At 39.8% G+C, this 15,415-nt stretch overlaps 1 protein-coding gene across 1 annotated transcript; it reads left to right on the plus strand.

Moving 5' to 3' along the window:
- The first annotated feature begins 1,602 nt into the window (after positions 1–1,602).
- On the plus strand, positions 1,603–15,064 carry LOC108666781. The gene is made up of 9 exons (XM_018153705.2): positions 1,603–1,823; positions 4,199–4,287; positions 4,551–4,705; positions 5,775–5,905; positions 6,220–6,359; positions 7,611–8,117; positions 8,801–8,985; positions 9,936–10,116; positions 10,744–15,064. The coding sequence occupies exons 1-9, from the start codon at positions 1,709–1,711 to the stop codon at positions 12,661–12,663; spliced, it is 3,423 nt and encodes a 1,140-aa protein (XP_018009194.2). The 5' UTR covers positions 1,603–1,708; the 3' UTR covers positions 12,664–15,064.
- Positions 15,065–15,415: the final 351 nt, after the last annotated feature.

Below are 15,415 nucleotides of genomic sequence, written 5' to 3' on the forward strand. Positions count from 1 at the left end.
TTCAATTCTGCAGTCATGAATAAATATGCATGTATAGCCAAGAATACCATCAAACGGGGTAATAAGGGACGGTTTTGAGAGTTTTTGTTAACAACTTCCTACCATGAAACATTTCAGAAACAAGTTTGGGCTCATTTCAAAGCTCTTAATGGGCTATTGAATGGCATCTCCAAAAAAATTCCATATGCTATATACCTATGTGAGGCGCCAGACGCAAAATAAGAGCGTCCCGATTTACCCCTGAGAACCTCAGTATTAGGCCTTTAATGGCCTTTGACAAAATTTTTCTATGGGTAACACGTGCATGCAACCTTGTAAATAAGTTCGTGGCTTGTAAATAGTTTGTCATTACTCAGTGCAAATGGCTTTTCATTAAAAATTACCCGGCAACGCATCTTAAAAATGGTTGGCAACGCTTTGGGCTTAAAACCCATATATTGGCGACGCTGCTTCCATCTTCTGCGCCCTGGGGGTTAGATTTGGATTCTGGTCATTCTGCAACTAGATTTCTGCTCCATAAATTACCTCCTAGGCTCCTAAGTCCTAACTAATTGTCAAGAAAAATTGCACAATCAGACTGCATGATTTCTGATGTATTGAAAGTTAGTCACTATAGCCACAACCAACAAGATTTTATAACAGGTTTAAAAAATTTAATCACGTTTGCAAATTGCCAATTGCAATGCAAGTAAAACAGATAGAACAAACCATATGCATCAATAATCAGGTTCAGGAGGAAGAATCAGAAACTACGTAGAAATCATTACGCTCAAAACAACGGGTTCTTCTTAATTACCAGAACATGCAATTAGAACTGGGCTGCTAGCCTAATGCTACCACAGTTCAACTTTGTATTTCTGCTACCGTGCTATGCTATGCCTGCAGCCTAGCCCTATGTAACTGCATTTTATGTCTGTCCGTAGCATAGGCATCTAGTTTTCGTTTGATGCGACAGATACTCTAGAGTTTAGACTCTAGAGAACAACACTTAGAAAATTCAGAATGCAGATACTGATCTCATTATTCTCATAGCAAATATAAAAATAATACTTCTTTAATCTTTAGCTAAACAGCCGAACCTTTCAATCTTACGTGGACTGGAGTCAAGCTAATTCAACATCCCAATGCGCAGCACCACGATGCTTGACGCCATCTTTGCGTCTAATGCAGAAGTAAGTGAAGAGTTTGGTTGCTCACGAAAGATACCCTAAAATAAGGCAAACATTACTGATCCATAACTTCACGACCATCCATATATTTCGAATATGCCCTCATATGAACTCTCGAGTTATTGCAAATTCAATTCATTTATACTCATGATATCAATATACACGTTATATTAGTAGCGCATACAGAATAATTTGTCGTGGTGGTGGCGGACTGCAGTTGAAGAAGTAGTCGTGTATTGACCGCTTGTAACACCTGGAATCAGCAATAATTATTTAGCTTATGTCTTCATCATGTTTTTCTCAATTTTATTCTTCCCTTTGATGGCGTCAGCTCAGCATTTTGGGGCTACGTAGCTGATTTCTCACCTATTTTTGCGGTATCTAAAAAAATTACCCGGAATATTTTGCTGCGCTCTGCTTCAGGTCTTGGACACGTAAACAATAATGCGACTGCAATCGGTCTTGGTAGCTGTTGATATCAGCTGTGGGCGTTGGTTTTCATTCTTCATGAAATAGTCAAGCTGCGAGGAGTTGCACAAATGGCAGAGGTAGGAGTTCCACCTGCTTTAGAAGCTGCCGTTGAAAGCCTGCGCGAAGCTGTGATTGCAGGCCGCACTGACATCGTACGACGACTTCTAGATGCATGCGATTCCTGTAAGTTTACCGTCAATGTTACGTGAGTCGTCATTCAGAAATACTGCACTAAACTCGCCGTTTGCATGTAGAAATCATACTGTAAGAACTCTGATTTTTTGTCTTAATACGTACGATAAGCCACAGAGGCACGTAATAGCTGCTACGATTTGAAAGTCATTATGAGTTTTGTTTGCTACAGTAGAATTAGAATGTTGTGGTTCAGTTTTTGGTATATTAAATATAAGAATATTTTCTATTGGAAACTAGTGTTTTCAAAAGCCATAGAGACTAGAGAGACTTTTGTTGACCTTCCCTAACTAATCCCCATGATGAACCTACATTTGAGCTGTCCTTCTCCCCACTCCCCAGTATTTAAATTTTAATTACTGGAAAATGGAAGGTGGCTGACTGGCTGCCCATGCCCCATGGTGTTATGTTGGTGAGTAGTGACTAGTGACATAGCTGAAAATTTGTTAGTCTCTCCCACGCCACAAGTTCATTTTTGAGTTTTATAAGTAGACCAGTAAAAGTGAGTAAAGTATCTTGGATACCAGCATTATCATACATAAAAAATTTCTCTAAATCTTGATTTGATAAGGATATTCGAAATTAACTGATTCTAAAAATGTTGTGGTTAGTCAATACCTAGTCACTATTCAATATTCATTAAGCCTGAGGCCCCAGTTAATTGGACCAAACGGCCTGTAAATTTACCCAATTCCACATGTTCCTTTGGTCCTTTTCCAATTTCTTTCAAAAAAAAAAATAAAAAATAACAGCCTATTTTTATCTGTGATATATGAAAATCACATGTTACATGTGAAACCATAATTTTTACCTACAATTTTAGGAATGTTTGGTCCAATGATGCAGATTGGCTGGGAGTTGGGTGGGAGGCAATTATTGATATTAAACAAATTTTTGAAGTAGATCAGGCAATTGACAATGAACACCATGTAAAAATTCCCTCATTTGCCAGTATCTTTAGTGCATTTATTAACATAAAATTTATCTATGTTAATTATTAAACGAACCTCATTCATATTTGTAGTAATCCTCCATTCCTCCCATTCCTATTTCAATAATAATTAAAAATGATCATGTCTTTTTGATTCCCCATTACAGTAAAATTTTTTTCAGACTGAAAAATTGTCAAAATACCAGATTTGAAAAAAATATATGTACCTACATCACATTGTATTGCAATTTGCATCTTCTATCATAATCATGTACCTACCTATTTCAAAATTTTGAACTTGCAGCTTTATGGTTCCACTATGCAGAGGGTGGATGCAGCGTCGCCAATATATGGATTTTTAAGCCCAAAGCGTCTCCGGCCATTTTAAAGATGCGTCGCCGGGTAATTTTTAATGAAAAGCCATTTATGCTGAGTAATGACAAACTATTTACAAGCCACGAACTTAGTTACAAGGTTGCATGCACGTTTTACCCCAAATAACTAATTTTACCCTAAAAACAGTCCGATTGTACAGCAAGTGTCAACTGAACATGTAATAAAGCAGTCTGACCGCTCTAATGTGACCAAAACTACGCAATCGAAAAAACATTGTTTACATTTTTTGCGGGAACTCATCGCAACTGATTTCCGGACAAGCTTTGCTGCATCGTATTCCATCCAACGCACCGTAAACCTTACTTTTTTTTAAATAGTTGGCCGAAGACTGAGAAATATATTAAATGCAAGAATTTCAATCTAAATGTGTCGGCAAGATCTTCTGAAGGCGAAAATTTGGCTACTGAAGCGTCGCCAAAGATCTTGAAATATTCATCCACTCTCTGCACAGTGGTATATGGTTCATATTTATTACTAAGAATTTAGAACATCAGGCATAGGTAATATTTAAAAAAATTGTGGGTGAAAACTATCATTTTACAGGCTATTTTCTAAAATGGCTGATGAAATTATGCTGGTTTTCTTTATTCAAATTTTTTTTTGCTAAGAAATTAGTCATGGGCCAAACAATTATTCAGATGATATTGGTTTATCAAAATACAGGTTTTAGAAAGTAATTTAAATTATTTAATGTTGTTTCTATTATAGGTACGGACTAATATTTCCAGTGTTAACAACATTTTAAAATGATTGTTGTCAGAGTCAAAATGTCATTAACAAATTGAAATTACTTCCCAAAACCTCCATTTTGATCAACCAAAATCATCTGAAGAATTTTTTAGCCCTGAAAATTTAATTCAATGAATTTTATGGTCATCAAAACTGGTCATTCATGCAATAGCTAGGGACTGTACATGAACTTGATAGCAAGGTCCCACCGGCCCTAGTTCAAATACCTATGTAAATATATAATATCTTAGACCCTGAATTTTATAATCCCACTTTTCCTTAACTTGTTTGTTTATTATCAATTATTTAGGTGATGGAGGAGGAAAAGAAGAAAGGAAGCAACTAATAAATTCTCACTGTGCTGGGAATGGAGGAAGTTTCCTTCACCTTGCTGCTAAGGTTTGAGATTTTCTTTATTCTAGTATTGTCAGTTGGTACTACTAAAAAATATTTGCTATCATCATTGGATTTACTGGATGTAACTCATAGAAGAGCAAATTGATTTTGAGTAAAGTCCAAAAATGCTCAATATTTTGCTTCACTTTAAGATATTGAATAGATATGGCATTGGCTAATGCATCAGTTTGGCCTAAAATTTGTAACTCGTATAAGAGCACATCATTAATACCAAAAATTCTAAATTATAATATGCATTGTTGCAGCTGGGTCATGGTGACATAGTGAGAGCACTGCTGGCAGGTGGTGGTGACCCTGGGATTGTCGACAACAATGGTGACACTCCCTTGCAGCTTGCCAAGACCCCTGCAGTGACAGCCGTCTTTACGGAGGACCTCCTCAGAGCCACCGCCCAGTCTGAGTAATAAATGATTATAGCGAACAATTCCTTGGCTACCAAGTCCAAATTGATAATCTATTCTCCAATAAATTTATCATCAATTTTGACTCTTCTAGTCAATTTATTATTAATTTTGACTTTCCTAATAATTATTATTAAATATTCATTTGTTTGTTGTCCTGTATATAATGGTTGTATTAAAAGTTAAACAATGATTGAGCATTGATACTAATTGGTTGCTTCTTTTGAAATTTTGGGTGATAATTAGTCTATTCATATATTAGCAGCATCACCTCTATAGAGCTTAATGATGTTATAGGTAGTTGATTTACCTATATATAAACCTTGTGCATACATATATATCATGTACCTATATAATTAGTTTGATGCTTTGAAGATGCTATTCTTCAGATAAGTTGTTGTGGTAAATAAGTTTTAGTTATGTAGGTATGCAATTTAACTTCGTTATTGGTCTTCATAATTGTTTGGCTGTGAATTTTTCCTTTTTTTGTGGCCATGATCAATCTATGCTAGAGATAAGGTATACTGGTACCGGTATTATCATAAGATTCCAGATGTTAGGATGTTTGTAATTATCAAATTTTTTACTCTTTGCTGGCATCACAAGCTGGATGTGTCAAATATAAATGTAGAGATCATGTACCAGTAGTATGGAATTTTTGAGGTCAGCTTTCAGTAGTTAATAGAGATAGGAATTTTTTTGCTTGCTACCGGTACCTCATTTGCTGGAGAGGATAAATAAATATTTCTCAACAGCCTTAAGAATTATGGTAGAAATGTTTCTTATATTTTATAAAAATATTCCACTTAACCTTTTTTGTTTAAAATTTAAAACTGCAAATTCTTAATTGTGTACCTACCTAACTATAGGTAGTGCTAATTCTCTCCATGAGCGAAATGCAAAAATTTCCAGTTGTTTCAGTCTAACATTTGGTATTTTGTGAAATTTGGATTTAGAGTGCCATTTTATCAGATCATGGTATGGGATGATTATTCATTTCTCAAAATAACTTATATAAAATTGATCCTATCATAAATTACATTACTGATTGATCTGAAAATTGTACAGCTTGGGCCGTGTGTGCCAGCTTCTAGCGGGTGGACTGAGCGTCAACTCCTACGACAACGCTGTGAGCCGCAACACTCCTCTCCACTGGGCTGCTTCATTTGCTGACACAGACACCATTCACTGCCTTATAGGTTATTACAATGGCCCATGTTAATTACTCATAAGTCAAGGTTATGTTAGTTCAGATTAAAACCACTGCTTGGCCAATTGCAGGGGAGTGGCCAAAAAATTTTTCAATGATTTTATATATATATATACTGATTTGTAAAGATGTCCCAGTCAGTCAAAGCTATTAACTTAATTGCATAGCATAGAACTGTTACAGTACCTATCATAAATTATTCTGGATAAACAATTACACTGTTGGTTTTATATATTAAAATATTCTACGTATATGCAGTGCTTGGAAAAATTTGATTTTAAACTCATCTATTTTTTTCATCAGCAAGAGGAGCAAATGTAGATAGCATCAACAGCGATGGAGCAACACCCTTGCATGATGCTGTAGCTCGCTGTGATGCCTCTGTTGTGAAGGCCTTGCTGCAACACGGTGCTAACCCGACACTGTCCCGCTGTAGTGCTGGGTGAGTGGTGCTAACCCGACACTGTCCCGCTGTAGTGCTGGGTGAGTGGTGCTAACCCGAACGTTTTTTTTATAATAAATGACACTTTCGTGTTTGGTTTTTCGGTTTCTTTATAATAACACTTTCGTGTTTGGTTTTTCGGTTTCTTTATAATAAATGACACTTTCGTGTTTGTTTTTTCGGTTTCTTTATAATAAATGACACTTTCGTGTTTGGTTTTCGTTATTCTATTACAAGTCAAATGTTTGTCCTTTATAATAAATACTCTCGTGTTTGGTTCTTCGGTATTATATTGCAAGTCACTCTTTCTCTTTATTTAATCTTCTCCTCTGCTTATCAAGCTTCCTGGTCATTTGAACGCTTTCTTTATAATAAACAAATTTATGTTGTTCATGTTTGTTTTTTCAGTATTCTATTACAAGTCAAATGTTTGTCTTTTATAATACTTTCGTGTTTTTTTTTTTTTTTGGTATTCTATTGCAAGTCAATATTTATCTTTATTTAATGCCTATGGCTGTCGTTGAGGTAGGAAGTTGTAGAATATTTTTCAGCGTTTGTTGTATTAATAAAATAATAATTTTGTCCGATATATATGTAGTAATAAGTATACTAGGTACTACGCCACGTATTTCCTATATTATTGAATGCATTCTTCTTGGTTTGGTGTAGGTGCCTTAAAACTTGTCTTGAGAGATATTTCATGCAATATCATTATGGTTTTTTCCTTTTGCTACCATTTTTCACTCAAAAAAATGACAGGATTTTCACTGAAATAATTATTAAAATTTGAAGTAGTACGGGATGTCTTCAGCAAAATTTTAGCTCAGCTATTTAATTAAATTTATTACATTTTATTCAATGTCATTTCTGTGATGATTTAATATTCTGCACATAATCTACTTTCAATCTACTTTACCCACTCACTCTGTCATACACGTGCATAGTATTAAAATTTAAAAAATGATTGGAACATTGACACTAATTGGTTGCATCTTTTGAAATTCGGGTGAAACGTAATTAGTCTATTCATATATTAGCAACATCACCTCTATAGAGCTTAATGATGTTATAGTTTATTCATATATAAACCTTGTGCTTATTTATTCAGACAGCACTTTGGACATGCGAGCGCTGGCTGGACCAATTAAATTTATTACATTTTAATAAATGTATTTTCTTTGATGATGATTTAATTTTCTGCACATACGTAATCAACTTTCAATCTACTTTACCCACTCAACTCTGTTATACACGTGCTTTCAATCCACTTTACCTTTCAATCAACTTTCAATCTGCTTTACCAACTCAACTCTGTTATACACGTGCAGATGCTTTGGACATGCGACCGCTGGCTGGGTCACTGGAATCTCTGAACAGCATTGGAATCTCTGATAGCCTCTCTGGAATCTCTGAACAAGGCTATCCCAGAGACAGAATCCCCCCTCTTCGTACAAACATGGACGTTGGAGTTTTTTCTTCCAAAACTTCAGCCGCAAGAACTTTTAGCGTTGGAGAGAGCATCTCTGAAGACCCTAAAATTGAACCGTTACTGGTCAACGGCCATGGTGACAATGAGTTGAATGGCCGTGAACAGCTAACGGAGGATAAACATTTGTTATCAGGGGAACAGTTGACAGAAAACCAACATTTATTGGATCGGCAGAAGTTAGGAGACAAGCAACAATTGTCCCGAGGGTCGCTGTCACAGTCTCCTGAGCATTCGACCTCTTCGCTTGACTCCAGTCCTAACCTGGAGCAGGTGATTAAAGTAATGTTAGCACTATTGTAACAATCTTAATTGTTTACATCACATTTTTTAAGTTTATTGTATGAGTAGTCTCTAATATATACATATATATTTATATATAGTACGTAGTGTAGTTAGGCAGAAGTTCTTCATTTATACCTACAGGTTTGATTGAAGACCAGAGCGTACTTTTTTGAACCAATTTTCTTATTGTTTTTTTCGATGAGCCTATATACCTATATTTATATATAGGTATATGAAAAAAATAGTGCCGAAATCGCGGAATTACCGATTCCATAGAATCGGCAATTTCGCGATTTCGGCACGACATTTATGTATCTGTAATAATTTTATTTGTTTGTTTGCTTATAATCCGTCATGATGAGGGTGCTTACTTATATAAATATAATTAATACATATATATAATGGCGGCAGGTAGACGCCGGTCTGCCCTATAATCCATCATGATTAGTACCTATGCTTCATTTTATAAATATAATTAATATATTTAATGGTGGCAGGTATACGCCGGTCTGACCTATAATTTTTCATGACCAGTACCTATGCTTACTTTATTAAATATAATTAATATATATTTAATGGCGGCAGGTATACGCCGGGCTGCTTTATAATCCGTCATGATCAGTATGCTTACTTATATAAATATAATTAATATATTTAATTAATGTTGGCAGGTATACGCCGGTCTGGCGACGCGCAGCAGGAGCGCCGCGTCGCCGCCGTCGCTCGTGACGAGCGCGGCGCTGCACCTGCTGTGGCCGCCCCCCCGCCACCTCACCCAGCTGGGGGGCGCCCCCTGGCCCGTGCCCCCCTCACTCACCATCCTCCTCATCCCCTCTAATGGAGTCACCCTCCACAGGTAATTACCCTCGTCAGTGTCATCTTCGTCAGTAATGTACCCTGTAGGTAATAACACCTTCACGTCACCCTGTGACGTGTTCACCCATGCAGGTAACGCACCCTTCGTCACCCTGTGACGTGTTCACCCAGTCTGGTAACGCACCCTTCGTCTCCCTGTGACGTGCTCCCCCAGTCTGGTAACGCACCCTTCGTCTCCCTGTGACGTGCTCACCCAGTCTGATACCGCACCCTTCGTCACCCTGTGACGTGCTAACCCAGTCTGGTAACGCACCCTTCGTCACTCTGTGACGTGTTCACCCATGCTGGTAACGCTCCCTTTGTCACCCTGTGACGTGCTCACCCATGCTGGTAACGCACCCTTCGTCACCCTGTGACGTGTTCACCCATGCAGGTAACGCACCCTTCATCACCCTGTGACGTGTTCACACAGTCTGATAACGCACCCTTCGTCACCCTGTGACGTGTTCACCCATGCTGGTAACGCACCCTTCGTCACCCTGTGACGTGCTCACCCATGCAGGTAACGCACCCTTCGTCACCCTGTGACGTGCTCCCCCAGTCTGGTAACGCAGCCTTCGTCACCCTGTGACGTATTCACCCATCCTGGTAACGCACCCTTCGTCACCCTGTGCCCTGTGACGTGCTAACCCAGTCAGGTAACGCACCCTTCGTCACCCTGTGACGTCTTCACCCATTCTGGTAACGCACCCTTCGTCACCCTGTGACGTGCTAACCCATGCAGGTAACGCACTCTTCGTCTCCCTGTGACGTGCTCCCCCAGTCTGGTAACGCAGCCTTCGTCACCCTGTGACGTGCTCACCCAGTCTGATAACGCACCCTTCGTCACCATGTGACGTGTCCACCCAGTCTGATAACGCACCCTTCGTCACCATTATTATTTTCAATGTTATCGGTATCTTTCATCATTGATATTGACTCTCCCGGCAGCATGTGTGACGTGGTGATGGCCCACAAAGCACCACTCGAGGGCTGCGGCGTGATGATGATGACGTGTATCTGTGGTGAAGAAGACGAAGTATCCATCCCCCCCGGCAGCGTCGTGTGCATGGTCGCCCCCACCGTGTCCCCTGGTCCCCTGCACTACTCCCTGACCGTCACCCAGCAGGGCGTAAGTTGCCTATCACCCTTCGTCAGTAGGTGCTCGAAGGGCGTTGAAAAAAATAAATAATAAATATATTATATAAATATTATATAATATATATTATATATAAAAATAATTAAATATTACTCTCCTCAATTTGGCGTAAGGGCAGAGTAATATTTAAATTTTTCAAAACCTCCTTTTTTAGCGAATTTTCTCATTTATGGAAAAAATATCCCATTGTTCTCGTCATGTCCGTCCGTCTGTCCGTGACTTCATGTTTTCGTCGACTAGAAAATGCGCTCTCTGTCATTCACTGCATTGAGTAGGTACTACTGAGTTATATTTTATTTTCTTTTATCTTTCAGGGCAGCTAGCTGGAATTGAATTCGTTTATTTTCAATACCTTGCGATCGTGTTTCCGAATCATTTTTTTTTTTGCCGGCAAAGTTCAGGTTTATTTTTCAGTTCAGGTTTTTCAGGTTTATGCTGGCTACTTTTTTTTTCTTGCATAAATGGCAGTTTCAACGCCGTGATAAAATTTCGACTGATCGTGACGTTTATTCACAAGTCTGAAGGAAATTTCATCTTAGTCATATGCACACTAATTGAGTTGTTTTTCATATTTATATAGTAATTTGAGTTTGTCTTCAGGTACGCATTATTTGCGGCAGTCTGGACAGCCTGCACAGCGCCCTCAGTACGCTATGCCAACTCATACGCGTTTACGCCCTCAACTCCCGAGCAGAAGAAACGCGACCTCAAACTGAAGACGCTTCTCAGTTGACGCGGAAAATTTCTGAACCCGCGCTGTCCTTGACCAAACCTCCAAGTTTCTCTCGCTCCCAGTCAGACGGGGGCGTTCTGACCACAGATGCCGCCCTTGGTGACAAAAACCTACGGGATTCCGGGGATCGGAGTCACGGGACCGTGGTCCACATCGAGAGTTTGGTGATCAGGGACTACCCCGACATTAAGCATCGCGCCTTCATGCTGGATGCTGCGCCCCTGGCTAGGGTTCCTAACCCCACGATGATGTACAACATCGTTGACTCACTCGCGTCTCTCAAGATGAACCAACTACACCTCATGATGCGGATTCTACCGCTTATTAACTATGCCACCAACAGCGCCTTAACCAACCATCAATCCAGCAATACCCTGTCTGAAGACTCAAATAGAGCTGGTCTCACAAACGGACATTGCAATAATGCCACGAATGAAGGCATCAACAAAATTGCTAATTCGTATCACTGTCCGTTGCCGTACAGTGCTAGTGAATTACTGGCGCTCTCCCGATACTGCCGTGACAGAGGCGTCGCTCTTATTCCTGCCTTCGACTTGGATCCTACCTACATGATGGGACAAGATGCTCCGCATTCCGTGATTGAAATGGCCGCCGTGGTATCTTCTTCACTGCGATATTTCCCCGACGCAACTTTTGTGAGCATTGGTCCGAGTCTAACCTCGGTTTTTGCGTCGAGTTCTGTTACGGCGCCAACAGCCTTAAATCCCTGGAAAAATCTCGGTCTGAGTGAACGCTCGACCTTGATTGTGTGTGCCAACGTCTTCCAGTCTCATGACTTGGATTATTTGTCACATCGCGTGCCGGCTACAGCTCTTCTTATGGAGTATGGCTTCCTTGCTGATCACGACTTCAGTGCTGGACGTGAGAGCGCCTTTCTTGAGGGCCGCCTACACGCCCTCTGCTGCGGCACTGCAGCTTGGAGTTCTTTAGCGGGATTCCCGGAGGCTGGCCTTTCCAACGTCTACAAAGGATGCGTGAACAACGACCCCATATCGAGAAGCCTTTCTTCATGTTGTGCTGTAATTGCTCATTGGTCGACACCAGCGTCGTTAACGCCACTCGTCTTCATGTGGCCTTCACTCATCGTGGGTGCCGGGCTGTCGTGGAACAGCCAAACTCACTGGGATTATGTGAACTCATCTATAGGCACCTTAATTGATGTCCATCTTGTTAACGTTATTGATGCCGGTTTCGGGAGCGCCTTAGTGGAACTTGGTCGATGCGAAACCTGGCTTACGCGGGAAATGCGCAACCAGAAAAACTCCGACATGAGCAATTTACCCCCGGCGTCCACAGGGCCTGGCTCAACTCTGCACCAGCTCCTTGCTGACCCCGACGGCGTGTTACTTGAAAACCTTTCTACCGAAAAGTTCGCGAGTGTCTTGCGTCACATTAAGCGCAGTATACGCGCCATTGCCAACAACAGAGTCGTTTTCTCATCCTGGCCGTTGATGCCCGTAGCGGCTGCGGAACTGAACCTCTCTGCAGACTTAATGATGACCGCCTGCAGACTCGGCCGTGCTCTTGTTACCATCGGAAGTAACCCACGGAGCAACCTCGGCATGGCGGTGGTCAACCCAGGTCTTGCCCACCTCCCTGCCACCATCAGGACAGACGTGGCCAACAGGCTGCTCTCCCTCCGCGAGTCCTACAGCATCCTGTGGCTCCACGGGTACCAGCCGCCCGGCCTGCAGGCTTCACTGCTCCTGTTGTCCTCGCTGCTCACCAGACTGCTGCCTCACACCAACTATATTCAGGACCTGTAGCTGTGGACCCACACTGCCAACACCAACTATTAAGTGGAGAATCTGCAGCTCGAATTATTTATATTAATGATAATATGTCAACCAAATTTACAGTATCTTATGACAGTTTTTTTTAAAGACCATTGTAACCAAATTTACAGTGTCTTATGAAAGTTTTTTGCAAAGACCATTGTAACCAAATTTACAATGTCTTATGAAAGTTCTCCTGCCGAACAAGTAAAACAACACAATATATCGCGAGAAGATAAAAAACTAACTTGTTGACAAGAAATAAATCTTTATGAAAGGAAGTTTCATGTCCATTGTATAGGCATTGTCCTAAATGTCTGTGATCATTAAGTAAGGTTAGTGATAGCTTGCTTAGCCTCACGCCTTAGTTTCCGCCGCTTCAATTGAGCGTCAGTCTCTGGTTGGGAGCTTGAAATGTTTTGGTATAATTCAATTTTGGTGCATAATACTGGTTATTGACGGTATTGTGGTGCATAATACTGGTTATCGACGGTATTGTGGTGCATAATGCTGGTTATTGACGGTATTGTGGTGCATAATACTGGTTATTGACGGTATTGTGGTGCATAATACTGGTTATTGACGGTATTGTGGTACATAATACCGGTTATTGACAGTATTGTGGTACATAATACCGGTTATTGACAGTATTGTGGTACATAATACTGGTTATCGACGGTATTGTTTTGCAAAATACGGGTCATTGACGGTACCTATTATTGTGCATAATACTGGTTATTGACGGTATTTTTAATGATGTTGCGAAACCTGCGCGTCTCTGACTAATTGTAGTTACGCATTTTTTGAGAGCTAACAGCAAATGACAGCCGTTATATTTGGATGACAATCATTGGCCTAACCGTGTGATTGGCAGATCCCTTATATTGGCTCCTGCCATCGTCTGATTCTACTCACGATTTTTAGGTATGGTTATTTTTTTATTATTTCCTACCGCCATGTTGCGTCTTTGTCTCGCGTTTGCCTTCTGTGTTCCTAGTGTGTTTGTTAAATCCAGCACAGCCTTTATTCGTATTTGCCGTATATCTCACCTATCATTTCGTATTCATTTATTTATCGTTTATATCTTCACTAATTCTTCGTGTTATTATGCGAATTTTATAAGATTTTTTATTGAAACCTCGTACGTTCCTGCCTCACAGCCTGCACCTCTGCTGGTCGTTTGGTTTACGAGCGTGACTTACTTTAATATATATTCCTTGTGTAAGACAATTGTCTTTTGTATTTAAAATTTCATGTTGCGTTTCGATATTTTATTTAGTGTTTTATAGCCAATGAGGTCTTACTTAAAACCAATACCTTGCAGCTCGTCTAGTTTACTATAGCATTCCATGGTTGCACTTGCTAATTTCTTAGGCGCTACTTCTGCTGTAACTTTTAAACCTGATGTCTTTACACTGAGCCCTGCTTGTGGCATGCGGCTAATAAAGATCGCTGCAAAATTTATTTTGTGTCCCATGTTTTTGTCAACAGTACTAATTCAGTACTAATATTAACCATCTACTTTTCGCTCTCAACCTTCCAATCGCCTAGTAGATACGCCTGTGAACGATTGCGCTTCTAATATTCTATTGGCAAATGTTATAAGCGAATTCTTCAAAAATATTGGTCGTTCATTGCTCCGATTGTTCTTCATAAGTCCTCCTGCATTGATATCCGATCCTACAAAGCCGCGGCAGTTTCCGAGTTGTCATCCCTCGTTACTCGACAATTTATGTTATTATAATCTAGTATTACATGTAAGCGTTGTTCATTGTTCAAGTTTGTAATTATACGTTGCCTTATAGGCAGCTCTTACAAAAGACATGCGTCCAGCGCATGCTTTTTAAGGGCTTGGAACGCGTGCCTTTGCTTAGGATCCCAAATTCTACGTATTTTTTGGCTCTTACTTATGAAATGTTTCCTATTAGTAGCCAACACAGTATTAACGCCTTTTCCTGACGATGGCAATATCCCAACGTGTTTTTAAGTTCATATTTTTCTTGTTCTCATCCATCTCATTTATCCTTTGTTGATGTTGAATTGACTGTCGAGCATCAAGTTATTTTTATAGAAGTGAATGTATTTTATCGGTAATCTGTTCTGCTAGTGTGAAGATTCTTAGCAATAATATCAGTATTTTGTAATGTCTAATTGTGTAAGACGATATATTCACTTTTTGGTAATAAAGGAACTAGGCTCAATTTTTATTATTTTTAGAGTGATTTTTATTATGCACAAGGTTATTATGTTATAATATTAATTAAATAAGGATTAATTATTGGGGCCAGACGGTGAACGTGCCCAGCGACGTCTCAGCCATATTGGACCGAGTAATACCACTTACGATTTTAATTTGTTTGAAAAAAATGTTTTTCTTGTTATATTCATTTCCTAATTATTTTTAATTTAAAATAGACTCTCTTACAAAAAATTATTTTTGGGTATTCAGGTTCTTTAGACATCTTTGCAACTCGCAAATCATTTCAGTATTTATTGTATTTCGTTTTGTTTTTTGATAATAAACTTCCATGAACTCTTGACTTTTGTAAACCTGCTGACTGGAAACGAATTGACTTGATTATTATCGACTTTGTTGTTATTTTAACTTTTAATGAATAGGTATTTAACTTTGGTGCTGTCAACTGACGTCAGCCACTGCGTCAGCGCCGCCAGCCTTACGCAGGCGACGCAGCCTTACGCAGGCGACGCAGCCTTACGCAGACGACGCTGCCTCGTGCAGGCG

This window comes from Hyalella azteca, unplaced genomic scaffold, assembly GCF_000764305.2.
Source record: "Hyalella azteca isolate HAZT.00-mixed unplaced genomic scaffold, Hazt_2.0.2 contig9563, whole genome shotgun sequence".
Lineage (NCBI taxonomy): Eukaryota > Metazoa > Arthropoda > Malacostraca > Amphipoda > Hyalellidae > Hyalella > Hyalella azteca.